The sequence below is a fragment of the Amblyomma americanum genome, chromosome 3 (genome assembly GCF_052857255.1).
Source record: "Amblyomma americanum isolate KBUSLIRL-KWMA chromosome 3, ASM5285725v1, whole genome shotgun sequence".
NCBI classification, from domain to species: Eukaryota; Metazoa; Arthropoda; class Arachnida; order Ixodida; family Ixodidae; genus Amblyomma; species Amblyomma americanum.
In genome coordinates, this window is record NC_135499.1 from 212214621 (window position 1) to 212230450 (window position 15830).

The 15830-nt window shown below is 45.0% G+C and overlaps 1 protein-coding gene across 2 annotated transcripts in view; it reads right to left on the bottom strand.

Moving 5' to 3' along the window:
* LOC144126003 (hemicentin-2-like) overlaps positions 1-15830 on the bottom strand; it is a 204810-nt gene that overhangs the window by 37393 nt on the left and 151587 nt on the right. For both annotated transcript variants that reach the window (XM_077659866.1, XM_077659865.1), the window contains exon 6: positions 14323-14509. In XM_077659866.1, the coding sequence (XP_077515992.1) occupies positions 14323-14509 (187 nt within the window). The remainder of the gene's footprint in view (positions 1-14322; positions 14510-15830) is intronic.

Here is a 15830-nt window from a genome sequence, read left to right on the forward strand (position 1 = left end):
AATGCTTGGGAAATGGGTCTTTGACCCCACCTTGAGAAAAAGAAAAATACCTTGTGACATGGCGCTCTTTGGCCATAGCTGCCCTTGCGCCATAAAAATCCATAATCATCATCAGATTTTTTATGGGTAACGCTGTCTTTATTGCTTCAGTTCTTAAGGACGTCTTAGCTCCATTTCGATTAGGGGAACGGAAGTTGCAGGACAAGAAGCGAAACAACTACAAAAGAATCATGTTTGGCAAAGTACTGAACACAATTCAAAATTAAGTAGCTTGCAATGCCATTAAAGAGAAAAAGTAGGATGCTTATTTTGTATACATGAAAATGCATAACAGAGAGATAGAAAAGAGAAAAGTCGTGTAGAACCCCTTGCGGAGGCTGAGTGGCTATGGCATTTGGCTTCTGATCTTGAGGTCACGGGTTCGAAGCCGGCCTCGACGTTAGCCTTTGCTTTGGCGCATGAAATTGTAATATGCATTAAAAACTGGTATTTACAATTTATTTCGGCCTTTTTGTCGAAGACAGAAGCATATCTCGTCACCGACATTTTGAGAATCCTTCCTGCTACCTGAGTACCTAGGCACGCTCTCTGAAAATACCATGCAAATTTATGCAAATTTTTGCAAATTTTGTTGTAGCGAGCACCAAAACTACTAAGGTATTGTTACCGTACGCAGACGCAAGACGATGACGACTTTGTTCTTGGTGTGTGCTCTGAACCACAATGACGACGCCGCAGCTAGTGTGCTGGTGCGAGCTGGCTTTTGTCGCGTGGCCGACTGCTGGTTGTCGCACCTGCCACTCCGATAAGTGCTCGCAATATTTTAGTGGAGGTGTCGCGTCTGGGAAGTATAAGAAAAATAACTGCTTCTTTAGCGCCCTCTGTTGTAGTTCTGTCATTGGCTTGTCTCGCTTCGTCTCACTTGCCGAGGTAAGCAAAATGATGTGCCAGACATGAAAAAGCGTCTTTTGTTTCCCATAATGTGCTCGTGATATCTGCCTGCTATTGCTAGTCTAATCAAAAGGCAATTTACTTTAATTGCGGGTTTTGGCGGCTGTTCTGTCCGTGTCTCAATTTAAAACCTTTATAACCTTGGCTCCGTTTTCAATATCCATCAGTTATCCCGGAAAGAAACAGTGGATGCGTAAAAAGCATCGTAGCACCTAAACATAGCTATACGCCGCATCATCCATTTACATCAAGGATATGCTAGGTCGTATACTGAGAACGACGCCTTATGGCGAGCCACATATGCGACCCACTCCTAACGCGAAAGAGAAGCGGAGGCTGGTGAGACAGTTTATAGAGCCTGTCTTTAATAAAAAGCGGGAACGCAGAACGCTGAGAAATATTAGGCCCTCTTTTATTCTGCTTTCTTGTCGTGTGCTCTGTGTTCTCACTTCATGCCTTGCCATCATAGTATTTTGCGCTGCAGATTTATTAAAATACTGAATCAGATGACAGCTTTTAATGAACCATATTTAAAAACTGAAACGTGTTTATCTGCGGATAAAACTCTTGTCTTTTTGGTGTGCGTCGTACCGGGGTTACGATATTTAAGGACGGAAATATATTAATAAACAACCGGAAGAAATTGACGTCGCGCAAGCACACAAAGAGAGAATGATATTTAACGAAAAATTAAGATATTACTCGGCGTGTTAGAACCGCCGACGTGCTTCTGTTCGCGGCTGAGGGGCTCGTGAGGAGAAAGAGAAAATGAAATGTGCAAAATGTCGTTGTTTGCTTAAAATAAAAAAAAATTGACAGACGACTAAAATGGCCCCTAATGCGAAATTTGAGCGCAGCTCTTCACGGCTGGCAGATGGCGTGTTACGCTGCTAGCCACCCTCAGGAAACGCCACCTGCAAGGCGCCCTTTTGCTCTGGAACTCGGACAACTGGTTGCGCCGGCGACTACGTCGACAACGCCAACGACCAGGATGTGCAAGCCAAGAATAGGCGCCTAAGAGATGCGCTCTCAAATTGCGCCACTTGAGCGTTTACTTGCTCGTATGTGGTATTGAAGATTCTTCGTCAAGACGAAGAACCGATTTCGTGATGCTTGAATGTAAAGTAAACTATTTTTTTTTTTTGCTGTTTCTTCTGAACTGCGCAGGGTATCAACCAAATAAAGTTTCGTGATGTGGGAGGGGAGGGGGGGGGGGGTGCTTTCCTGTAGAAGGAAGGGCAAAAGACGGTATGCCCAAAGAGGGAGCTATCACAGGTTCGAAGCATCTTCCGGGTCATCTATGCAGCGATCCATACCTTATTCTCAGAGAAGGGACGACCTAGACAACTAGAAACAATCCCTCTTTTCTAATCTTGAGTTAAAGTAAGCTTCGCGGAAACTCCTCTTGAACAGATCCACTTTCGTAGGTTGCACTTTATTGTAATTTGTTTCTGAAATAGAAAGTAAATGATGTAGTTAATTAGAACGCATCACTTTGCCGGAATGTACAGGGCTCAAAGGAGTCTCGGCCTGCATTCCGCGAGCCTACACGTCGACGGGTTATAACTTCCAACCGCGATGCCCCGGCCATATCCTGCCGCTTCGTCTAAAGTAACCCGCCCGTGAAAAGCCAGGTCGCATGGAGAGAGCCCTGGAAATATCTGCATCCACTCTCCCCTCATGTCCAACTTCGATCCGTCCGCGCAACCGATGAGCACGTCCTGCGGTTGCATACGAATTCGCAATCCTCACCGGGATGGAAGGGGGACGGAAGGAAGGAGAGAGAGGCTGAAGGCGCATGCATGCCAACCGGATGCTATGGCACGCGTGCCGCAGCTGGCGTAATGGGCCTCCCAGCTGCTGCGGAGCGTGTCGACCGACTGCAGCGCGATGCGTATGAGACGCCCCCTCTCCGCCGGGATCTTAATACAACGCCGAACGGAGCAACACACCCCCCGAGCATGGTGCCCGGCGCGCGCGAGATGAAGGCGAACTGTTGGCCATCTCGCGACACGGAGAAGTTTGCGGGGCCCGCGTGCGAGCTTGGGCAATGGTCGTACATGAAAAGCGTCGGCGCGTGCTTAACCTTATCAGCTGAACTGTCTCTTGCGCTACTATCCACGCGATAGTCTAGAGGTCACCGCCAATCAAGAGGAGGGAGAGGAGGGGGTTGAGAGATTAATGAGAGATTAATGTAAGCGCCATCAGCTGCAGTTTGTGCTTGAGGAATTCAGTAACTCAACGCCGACATCGAGGAGGATACACAGTACGCGCCGAAAGTCACGTAACGCGAGTGGTCACAAAGGGACGCATTCTATAAGCTGTGCGTTTTAAATGTTCAATTTTGCGTCCGTCCGGTCCTCCGCACACGCACACACACATGGCTTCGTTGCACGTTTTCTTGCGAAGCAAAAATAACACTGACTATTTGTAGTCACACTACGCTAGATAAGTAACGGATTAAGTTGAGGACATTTTTCATCAGATATTCTTGCTCCTGCACAATTTATAATCAAAGAAGAAAATCAACATGGAAAGACACTATGCACCTTGTGACAAACAGTTGTGGCTGAGGGAACCGAGTGTTCTCGCGCTGAAGCGGAGCCCGCGCAGACCAAGATCTACCTGCTGTGTTTTCCGAAAGAAGAGTCATTAAACACAACCGTCTGCGCGTACTTCACTCTGTTTTGCGACTCATTTTTCGTAAGTGAGATTGTGCAGTCTGCGCATGTTGCACTTCTTTCCCGCGTCTTCCCTACCGCAGCGTTTTCCAACACTACCTGTGAGCGTGGAACGAGATTTGGGCCAGCGTTTTGTACGCACGTGTGCAAGAGAACGCGAACTCCCACGGAAACACCATTGTTGCTGTACCACGCCGAGATGTTCTTTGCCGCCTGAGCAATGTAATAAACAACGACCCTCAGACAAAGCCCACGCAAGCCGAGTATTTTTTCAGACGTACTTGCGCTCCGTGCAGTAATAACTTGTTTGCGCGGGTAGGTGTCGAGCATTAGCTTGACTGTGGGCAAGGCTGAGAATAAAAAAAGAGAACAGAGAACGTGTAGGACGGTCGACCAAAGTACTTAAAGAAAAGAGGATTTGAACGCAACAGAACTTTTCTTTTATTTTTAAAATTCTATGATTAGCATGCCATGTTTTCGCCCACTTTTCCGCCAGCGCTCCGGCGCTATTCTGGAAAACAATCTAAGTTCAGGTAACCTGAATAAAAAAATTGCGGAGTGTTTCCGCTATGCTCCGCAAATCGCGAAATTCAAGCGGGAGCTGGGCGCCATATGCTGCGTGTGATTTATTTTTGGCGACGTTTCAGAGGTACACACACAGTGGTTTCTCTCAGCACGTTTTTTTATAATTCTAATTCGCCTTGCAAAAAAAAAGTTATTCATTAGGACATTCTGTCGTATTCTACTTAACTGTGCAACGGAATTAATTTTTTGTTTGTCGCCATTCCTTTTAAAAGAGATATTTCGAGAGGACAAATTTAGTGTATCACCTATGTGCGTGCTCGTGTGGGCGCGTACCGTACTAGTTACGAGGCTTTCATACCTGACGCAGTGCTTATCCCCGGGCTGTAGCCACTTCATAGAAGCTGTCCCGTTGCACCTTGCCAAGCCAACCTTCTGTTTTCTTCTCGCCTAATACGTGAATAGCGCGGTGAACGCTGTCAATCTCAATCTTTTTACTCTTCTTGAGACAGCCACTTCGCGAAACCAACAGGACGTCTTATTTTACGTGCCTCGCCTCCTTAAGCACTGAGCAACCAGGCGAGCAAGTTCGAAACTCCCCGAGTGTACTCTATACGACGCCACTTGATCTTCTCGGAACTTGTTCTTCCTTTATAATTTTTTTATGCCTCTTTTGGCTCCAGCATGCAAGAGAAGATCAAAGTGAATAAGGGGAGGGGATGCATGAACAGACGCAAGAAAGAAGTTCGAAACGCGGAATATCGAAAGCGGGCTGTAGGAAGCTTAGCACAAAGGCCAAACGAGGAAGGAAGCTCTCCCGGAGGCGGCCACGCAGACGTCAGAGGACGCGCCGCTCAAACAACCCGTCGATGCCCGGGAAACACAAACAACCGCAGTATAGCTCACAGCACAAAGATGGAAAGCAAGGCAGAAAGGAAGGGAAGGAAGGAAAGGGGAGCAGCTGCTAGCGGATTAGTCCGCCAAAGTAAGGGAACACACGGCTACTGTCGCAGCGTGGCTAGACGCAACCCGCTATCTTTAATGGCCTCCACCGCCACGCCCCACGTATCGGGTGGTACGCGCGCTGTTTGGGCGATGGCTGCATCTACACAGCCATTTTCCGCTTCACGCAATTGGCGTCTTCCGATCGCTTTGCTTCGCGGCGTCACCGTGCGAATGGTGGGGCTCTGTCTCTTTTTTTTTTTACTGGGGCACTCACATTAGAGCTGAGAACTCTTCTTTTTTTCTTTCTTTGTACTGTTTTGAAAGTGATAGCCTGGGATTCTAAATGTTCCGATCATGTATAAATGATAGTAGCCGTTGCGACCATGACAAAGTGAACCGGACTTTTGGATTAAATAAATATTCAAAATAGAGCAACCCAGGCTGTGAATACCCAAGTATTAGTAACACAGGCCGTTACCTTTATTGTTACAGGAGGCATGCTGTTGAAACAAGAAACCTGGTGTTCCATTCGCATATAAAAAAACGCTTTCAAGAGCAAAGTATCTGCCACTCTTTAAAGAATAACGGTACAGAGGTTTTGTTCACGATGTATAATAGAACCGGTCTAGTGCCATGGGCACTTAACCCAGGCTACTGACAACTGAGCCCTGCTAAGTCTCTTGAGGTTCCTTTGCTTGATAGTATATGTCATATATACAACATTATTTAAAACTGCGACATGCTTATGCGCCGACGAAGGCATATGCTCGCTTCACTGTGTGCCTACTCAGCCGCGCTTAAGCTTCTAAAGTATTCTTAAGATTGATATTGTGTACCCTCGAATGAAAACGTGAAAATCTTCCTCTCGCAGAGGATCCCGACCATACTAATTTATCGATATAAACCGGGAAGATGCCAGGTCGAATCCTGAAGGGCAACTCCCTCACAAACTCTTTCAGTGTGGCTTCTTGTTTCTACTTTCGTCAAGAGCCACTGTCCGCCGCACTACAATGAGAAGGATTGTGGACTTAGTACCGGCTTCATGAACGCGAAATGTTCCCCGGAAAGCTCCGTATGAATATTAACGAACACATCAACAAACCAGGCGTTCGCGTTCAATAGTCGCGGAGCCAGCGTGCGAGCATCGCTCTCCCGAGCTCCCATTGATCCGGTGGCCAGGAGAACGGAGCCGAAGGGATCGAGGGAGAAAGGCTCGCTTGAAAGATGCATTGGGCGCTTCCCGCTCCCAGGGGAAAGAAACCACTGTGCCCGCGCGGTATGTGTGCAGGGTTCCGCCGCGCAGTTGGGGCTTCGTTATTAGGAAAAACTTAGCGTTAGCGCGGTGCTTGTTCGCTTACTGGGAGGTCGTCTGGAGGCGACTACTTTATTCAGGGAGGCTGCATGCGTGCCGCCAGGTTGCGCTGGCTTAACTTCTTGAACTCTATTGGGATGACACCGAGGGTCTGGGAAACTGCCGATATTTTCATGATCATGTTCGATTTCTTATGGCCAAAAAATGTCACAGTGTCAAACGACCATGGGGTCCTAGTGCTGCAAAAGCGATAAAAATAAAAACAATATGCAAAGCATAAAATGAGAGCACGCGATGACAGACCGTAATTTGCACAGTAAAAAATATTTAATACAACAGTTTCAAAGAGCATCTATACGAAAATAAAGGCACCGCCAACTATGTCCGCCCTTAGCAATCATCCATTTAAAGCCGTTTAACGAAATTAAAAACGAAATAAGCGTTTGTTGGGGTGCATCAGCACACAATTATCGCGAAAACATGCAACAATGGGAAGCATTTTACTCAATGACACGCCAAAAGAAAAACCAGTAGAATCTAATTATTAAAGAAAAAAACGTGTTTGCTCTTATTTTCCCTTTCGTTTTTTTTAATCCTATAGCATTGCCTGGTGGTTTCACCAGAAGAATAGCCAATATTTGGTGCCGATTGATTGAGCCCTCTGCTGAACACGTATTTATGGTCTCTTGGCTGTACCCATCAGACTGGTCTAGGGGTGAGGAAAAGATGATGCCGTCTCTGCAAAAGGCCCTTAACAACAAATAAAAACGATAGTTTTCTACTTTGGGTGAGTATGCAGTTTGAAACAAGTAAGAAATTCCAGTTCTACTTGTAGTCACTGGAGTCTGCTAACCACAGATTCAATAATGAAGACCTTTGACATAGTAGAGAGGTATTAGCTAAGAGGTATGCCTGTTTCCCGGTTTCCTGCAGAACACATGCAATTGCACGGTGCGGAGCGAAAATTCACAGCAAAGCCAGGCAACCCCTCGGCATGCATTCAGCGATAGCGCTAGGAACGTTGCGGCAACGTTGCGGCCTCGCAGTTCACGCCTCGCGCTCTCGCAGCTCGGTGTCTACCTGGCGCTTCCGTCGCATACACACGGCATCGTTCCCATTCGCTGTTTGATCAGTGTCGAGATTGGCGCTTTTCAGCTAGGTGACGTTCATGTACGGCAGGATTCTGATGAGACCGCCGTTTCCGTTCAGCAGCCGCTGCACGCTTCTTCTCCGCTGTTGTCAGATCTCGTGACGTAGATAGATCTGGTTCCATGACATGTCCGGACGCATCAAAGATCGAAAGAAGACTCACAAGAGCTGAACCGAGTGGTTCCGAGTGGCTCCGAATGGCCCCGAAACGTTCCGAATAATCCCGAGCTGCTCCGAATTATCCCGAAAGGCTTCGAGTATGCTCCGAATGATGATGTTTGTTACCTCACGCCTCATTATGCACGCGACGTCACACTATTTGATATTTGAGGTTTCCGCCTTCCTTTAATTAACGGTAATTATATTTCACTGCTTATGCGCTCATATGATATATTTTTACGTTATACATCTTCTAAAGAGAGAGAGAAGAAAGGGAATTTTAATGAAAGAAATTATTTATACGATTCGGCCTTAAAATTGTCATAATTTGTCAAACTCTGACCGTCCGATCCCAAATGGGTTTCGGGCTTTCGGATTACAGTTTTCGGTGTCTGGTGAGCTGCTTAAGCTTCTCATAATAAGGTGTGGCGCGCACCTGCTATTGCGTGTTCGAAGAAATTACGTTAATCTGGCGTACATCTAAACTAATACGTCTGGGCTATGCTAAAACCCACAAGCATACTTTTGGGTGCGGCTTGTGGTTTTCGTAAAATCTGTGTCCGTCGGTGTTTTGTCTCTGTATATACAGGGTGTTTAAAATTATTCAATGCAGATTTTTCTTTGAAAAGCCGTGAATGATACGCCTGGGTGGTCGGTGCAGATTGATTTTACAGCTTGGCGGACATTATTTGCGTAATAGAGTGCAAGAAAAAAAACAAGTAATGAATTAAAATGTAACTGATAAACTTTGTTTGTTTGGTTTTAGGACACAAGATTATATGAAGAAATTGAAGGTATTTGACACTGAAGGGTAATGCAGTTTATAAAATTTCTGAATCAGCATCGTGCTTCAATATACTGAGCGTAGAAAATATGCATTCGACACCTAGTTAAGTCGGCTTTTTCGCAGTACATGCTAATAAAATGGCGTCGCTGCACGTGGTGTCGTCACATATATCATGTCAACGTAATCTATGTCCTAAAAGACGTAAACCGCGTCTGTATTTGATTCAAGGAACGTACATTTTTATGAACTTTAAACGTAGAAAACCCAACTTGAAGAGATCTCAAAAGCGTTTTTTTCACGTTCGATATCTCAAAGCATGATGGCAATTGTAAAATTTAGAAACTGTTCGCCTTCGATCTTGAGTTCCTTTAATTTCGCCATATAATCTTGAGCCCTAAAACAAAAAAAGAATAATCAGTTAATTTTAGTTTGTTATTAGTCTTTTACTGCACTTTATTACATAAACAATGTCCGCCTTCACGTAAAATAAAACTACAGACACCGCACCAAAGTATATTTCACGTCTATTTAAAGAAAAATCTGTATTGAATAATCTGAAACGCCTTGTATATTTATGAGCGTTGACATCCCTTACAAGTTTGAAAATCTGTTTACTTAGGGACACTTTATCGACGAGCGGAAAAGCATGAGCGCAAGAAATTCTTATCGACCATTCTCTAACGGGTAAACACGTGGAAGGCCAAATCTGAACTTCAGATGTATGTGTACTGAGACTTCTTATCAGCAAACAATGCTCTCATCCAGCTCGTCCGGGCCATTTTCGTCCACACAAACATCCATCGCCAGCACTACCACAAACAATATAGCTAGCTTAGAAACGAATCGTTTCCGTTGCATGCGCCTCTCAACTCCCCGGCGAGGTACATTAAGACTACAGATAAAAGCACTGCTCTCAGCATTCCCAGTTTGAATGGGACGTACTATACTCAAAAAATTAAACGCGAGTAAAAAACTGATTTGCCAGCACAAAGACAAAACTTATCAGCTCTAGGGGATGAAGTACAAACATGGTTGATTAACAATACTGCCAAAGAATCTTCATGCCTTTATAGCGAAACCAACCTACGCTAGTATTGAGCCCCGCTACTATCTTCTCATTTTATTGTTTGTTTTATCCTTTTTGTCTTGTTCGATTTTCATTTGTTAAACATAATGCAGTGGATGCCCCCTTACATGTTGCGAGTGCAGTGAGCGAGGACCACTACCATGCTTTATTTTGCCTGCATTGCTTTTCCCTCGCTTCATTAGCGCTTGCATTACTCTTTCCTGTCATAGGTGATCCAACGTAAAGATGCCCGAATGTACTGACGCTGTGATAACTCTAGATGGCTTCAGCAGAAATGAGCTGTGATGTGGTCACCAGCGGGAGGCTTTCTTACAGGTGATAACCCGTATACGTGATTCCGTATCGACTCAACGACAGAGTCTGCGTCGCTGTCCGCAAGAGGAAAAAATGGGTTTGTGCAGGGCATGTAATGCGAAGGCAAGACAACCGCTTGTCCTTAAGGGTAACGGAGTGGATTCCAAAAGAAGGTAAGCGTAGCAGGGGCGGCAGAAGGTTAGGTGGGTGGATGAGATTAAGAAGTTCGCAGGCATAGGGTAGACACAGCTGGCAAAGGACCGGGTTGATTGGAGAGACATGGGAAAGGCCTTTGCCCTGCAGTGGGTGTATTCAGGCTTATGATGATGATGATTATGATGATGATGATGAAGGAGAACGCAATTCAATGGTGAAAGAGATGAGAGATAGGGACTAGAAGGATATGGATGTGGCGCGTGTGTTTTCAGTGCTTACAATATGCACCCAATAAGCGCAAAATACGCTCTAGAGATCATTAAATAGTCCAAACGCCCCTAATTCACAGCAGACCTCGTGAGGACATCCTCAGGATAACGCTTCAGAAGTCATCCCAAAAATATCTTTGCAGGTTCTATTCCGGATAATGAAGTACTTTTTTTTCTTCTTTTCACTAATGAGCTACTCGATCAAGCAGCGCAAATGCATCTGTAAACATACCCTGTGTGGAAAAATGCTTTGCGTTTGCGTAAGCTAGGTGACAGCGAAAAACGTGTGAATAGACAGTACCTCACGAATATGAAGCACTGAAAGCATGCCGCTCGAAAAACCTTTTTAAAATTTGCACAATGCAGCGCTGTTAAACGTCTGACATGGAGCCCTGATAACTGCTGGCGATGCTTATTTAACGCTGACTGCAGCACAACGTTGGTGGTGTGCAAGAGTGGTGGCTATGCTGGCATTGAAAGCCAGCCGAATTGAGCCAAACGAAGTAGCCAAGTCAGTTTTGTTCCGCGTGAACTGTGCGCTGCGCGGTTCGCTGAGGTTCGTTTTCATCTAGGGACTGCCTTTTGACAACTACACTGTACGCATTTGCAGTTATTATGTGATTCGCACCAGTTTTCCGCAAAACACACCACGTTCTGATGGCAGCTCGTCGCCACGTCGCCACGTGTTATACTATTGAACTGCATTAACAAAAGCCAGAATTTTGAAGCACATGTGATTATAATGCTCAATCATATTCAGTTGGCACGTATAAAAAGCTTCGCGTATGGCTAGCTCCACCACTTTGAAATTAGCTTGATTAACCGCAGTCCAGAGTTGACCGCTGCATGAAGAGGAGCTGTGCAATCGTGTGTTGTTCAGCTGCTTGAACCTAATTTTCTTAACTGAAAAATTACAAAAATCTAAAAAAAATAGTGGCAGAAGCTGTAGCAGTTCACACCACGAAGAGGCAGGAAGTAACTACTGTGTAACTTTTGTTTTGACATGTTAATTTGAATGGATCTTGAGATTATCAGTGTATAAGTGCAGTAGAAGTTTGAATAAATGGTAAGGCCAGAAGTCCCAAAAAAGTATCGGGGACAGAAGCCTCCAGGAAACAAGAAAACTGATCTAGGCACATGTGTTTCTTTTCTGGCAATAATCGCGTCATCTGAGCATCGCACTTTACAAAATGTGAGTTCGACTTTCACCTCCAAAAGTGAGGCTCGAGCCACTGGTTAATAGAGGTGGCAGCTTCAGTTGCAGTACTTATGTCCTGGAAAACCTGATGCCTGAACAGGAGGTGAGAACTCTGTAAAGCGGAATGCCGCTTTTTTTCTCCCCTCCTCCATCAAATTGTATTTGATCTGACTGAAATAAACTTATTATTATTATTATTATTATTATTATTATTATTATTATTATTATTATTATTATTATTATTATTATTATTATTATTATTATTATTATTATTATTATTATTATTATTATTAAAATGTTGTCCCTGACTGTGCATTAACATATGGTCCACGCCATTCATTCCTCATTATGTGCTGAAATGATCACGTGTATTACCAGTAGCAAGACATAGTTTTTGAGCATATAAATTCACTGAGTTAATTTTGTTTTTTGTTTTACTTGTGCGCGGTATAGCTATGTAACACTTGCGGTCGCAAAAGAGAAATGTTTTATCCACGTGCATTCATGTCTTGGTTAGCTTTCAAATGAATGTTAGTTTACCAGCCTAGCTTAATGCTAAATTGTCATAAGCGTGACGCAAAATATTGCTTGAATTTCGAGCATCGCCTGAAAACAAACCGGTGGGAGTCATACCTGGGATTGGTACCAAAAAGCTGGATCTTGTTCCTCAGGACATTCTCAGTACCTGTCTTGGACGACAAATAGATCCCGTTGGGCTCAGTGAGGACCAGTTGAGAACTTCCTGAGGATGTCCGAACATCCTGACTGAAGTATCATGAGGAGATTCTGTGGAAAGCTTTGAGCTGACTGGGTGGGAGGCCATGGCACCTCGCGTAGCTTGCTGATACCTCACCGATGGCAACCACTTAACCGTTTTACTGACAGACGCTCAGCTGAACAAAGAGCCCACATCGGCACACTGCTCACATCACACATGATGCGTCGCTTATTGCGATGCGTGCAGGCACGCAAGCTAAACTTTGCCATAGTCCAGCTTTCCACCGGCGAACTGCTTTGAGTTGCCGCACATCCAGTCTGAACGTTTTCACGCAAGTATATTCGAATGCTTAGCGCTAGTGACAATTCGCAATATATTATCACGATTCGCTACCTGGAGACAGCGGACCGACAGAACGCGCTATCCTAAGATAAGGCAAATATTGTGCTTCCATGTTTTACTGAGAGATTCTTCTGAGGCTGGTAGCGCTAACAAAAAAAAAAGAGGACAAAATTATTGGAGCGTATAGGAGACAATGGCTACGTCTTGATGTTTTAGCGGTGCCAATATTATTTTGGTGACTTGGTGTCTCCGAAAAAAAAAGTGACGAACATGAAATTGTGCTCAGCTTATTTTCTTGACACCACCAGAGAATTGTATTCTATGGGTCCAAGATCCTAATGTGTAAAATACAAAATTTGGGATTCCGACGGCCTCTTAATGCATGGTTAGAAAGGTATTTCACGAACTGTAAACAGATGGTGACGATCAGATATGATTTCAGTGAACTAAGAGTCACAAAACGTGTTGTACCTGAAGGTTTCTCGCTAGGGCCGTTATAGTTCAACTTATACGTGAAAGACCTCTAAATCCGCGTTATACCAGTTTGTTGGCGACACGGCGCTCGTTATGGCACATTCCAGTTTGGAAGATGCATATGTTTATCTTCATTAGGATCTATGTAATATTACGCAGTAGTGCAGGGACAGTTACGTACTTCTGAGTTGCTCGAAAATAAAGCTTATGTGCATTTGCAAGCCTCATAAAAAACTGGATGTTTTGAAACCAAGGATTTGCACCCTAAAAAATGTCACAACTTTTCATGCGTTCCACTTGTACTCCACATTGTCTTGGAGTGACTACGCAGATTTTGCTTCCAAAAAGCTGCGATTCGTAGCCGCACAGATTTGTCACACCAAAAGCTGCACAACTATCAATCTTCGATCAATGGTATACTAGGCACTTAGGGAATCACAGCTACGGCATAGAATTACATTATTTGGACTTTGTTGAAACGCATTAAAAAACAAATTTAAGTGCATAATTCCTCACTGTGTCCTTGTATTCATCGATGTTAAGGAGAAAAAGACCGTTTTAAAAGAGCGGACCTACTACCAATGAATGAATTTCGTGACAACATAATATATACGAGGATCTATTGCAATTAAAGTTTTAAGTCCGCGAAGCCTGACAGCATGTTTACTTTCAGCAAAACTGAACGCTTCAGTATCTCCAAAGCACTCACGAGTAATGGGAAAAGGTCATACCCTACTATGCCTAACTTTACTTAACAAGTTATCTGCTAAAGATATCAACCTTGTTTCAATAAAAAGGTAAAACGAATCCTAAAGGATGTTTGCTTCAAGAATGTATACAATCTGTTCACGCCTCTTTTTGATATGCTGTTGTGTTGCGGTATTTTACACTATAGATTTACTACATTTCCTGGCTGATGGAATATCCTCCTGTTTTAGAGTGATTAGTGAAAGGTGATTCTGCTCGTTTGTAACTGACGCTGTTCCTAATATCTGATGCGAATAATTTGTTTTCACGGAAGGTACCTTGGGAACAGGTGCATTTTGCAGGCTGCCGGTGCCACAGACAGACACAACGGTGTTTAAGGTGTGTAGAATCTCATTAGTTGCAATGAGAGTGACAAACCAAACTTTTAATAACCAGAGCCAAGGTGCGCTAACCGAAGGTATCTCTGAATGTGAGCTAAAGAAATGATTTCCCCCAGCGTTCAGGCAACGCATGCAAGCGAACGTAAGCAGCGGGCCGAGACGCGTTCTTCGGCTCTCGAGTGCTACTCACGGTAGACGTTGAGCAGAAGCGTGTCCTCCCACACCTCCCCGGGCAGCCGCGTGTTCAGTGCTCGGCACGTAAGCGTCGCCTTGTCGGCACGTGCCGTCAGCACGAGCAGCAGCGAAGTGGCGGTCATGTTGGTTTTCTCTTCGGTCAGGAACGGGTCCAGACGCTCGTCGTCCAGCCACCATGACACCTGCGTGACACACAACAGCCGGGGGCAGCGGGAACATACATAAACATCAAAGCCCATACTTTAAAACTTCGGTCACTCACTCACTCACTCACTCACTCACTCACTCACTCACTCACTCACTCACTCACTCACTCACTCACTCACTCACTCACTCACTCACTCACTCACTCACTCACTCACTCACTCACTCACTCACTCACTCACTCACTCACTCACTCACTCACTCACTCACTCACTCACTCACTCACTCACTCACTCACTCACTCACTCACTCACTCACTCACTCACTCACTCACTCACTCACTCACTCACTCACTCACTCACTCACTCACTCACTCACTCACTCACTCACTCACTCACTTGCACTTGTATTCACTGACTCATTCGCTTCGCTTACACAATCGCGTAACCTCCCCTTCGAACGAGATGAACTCGCTTTGAGACGAAGGGTGTTTAGCTGCGGAATTTCGAACAATCGGGCACAGCCCCGAGCCGGAACTTGGAGCACGCGGAGTTCATTCTTTGACGGCATCAGTCGGCAGCGGAGTGGAAACTTTCCGCAACCTCTCAGGAGTCTATTCTCAGCATTCGGCTTTCGAGAGGGTGCAGGTTGCGTTGAGATTACTGCCTTATCAATAGCCTCCACTACTACAGATATTTCGCCGTTTATTTGTCGGAATACAAACTTGACGATTTATAAATGGCTTAGAAATACTTCAGTCAGATTATTACACCGTTGCTTGCATTTACGAACACTGCTGCAATCACCGATAAGTTCCTTGCAAATTGCAAGGCCTTTTTTACGCCACTGAACACGAAATGGTAAATCGTCGACCGTGTTTTCTCCTTTCTTCGAGAGCTGAGGAGAACGCGCTACGAACCTACTCACGACGACAGGACAATAAATTACCCATAGTCTAATAAATTTTGCGTACATACTCACAGCCTGCCCTCTGCTTTTAGAGCTCCACCGTAATTTTTTTTTGCTCTGATCGCCAAACCTTGTCCAGTCCTCCTTAGTGGCTATGGGCCGTTTCAGGAGAGGTCAGCAACAAGTACACGGAGCGTCGTCTGACTATAGAGACACGTATATTCCTGACAAGGCCTGTTCCTTGCTTTCTGGTACGCTAGCAAAAGTGTCTGGTGTTCTTGGAAAGAAATGGCGGCTGCGACAAGCGGCATTTGAAAACCTCTTGCAGGTCTGCGATCTTTTGCTCTGTCAGCGTGCTGTCAGCGTGCAGAAGGCAAAGCGTGACGGCGCGAAGGTGAGTACATCTGAGGACATTACTTTCTCTACATCCGCGCTGTACTACTCTGCATG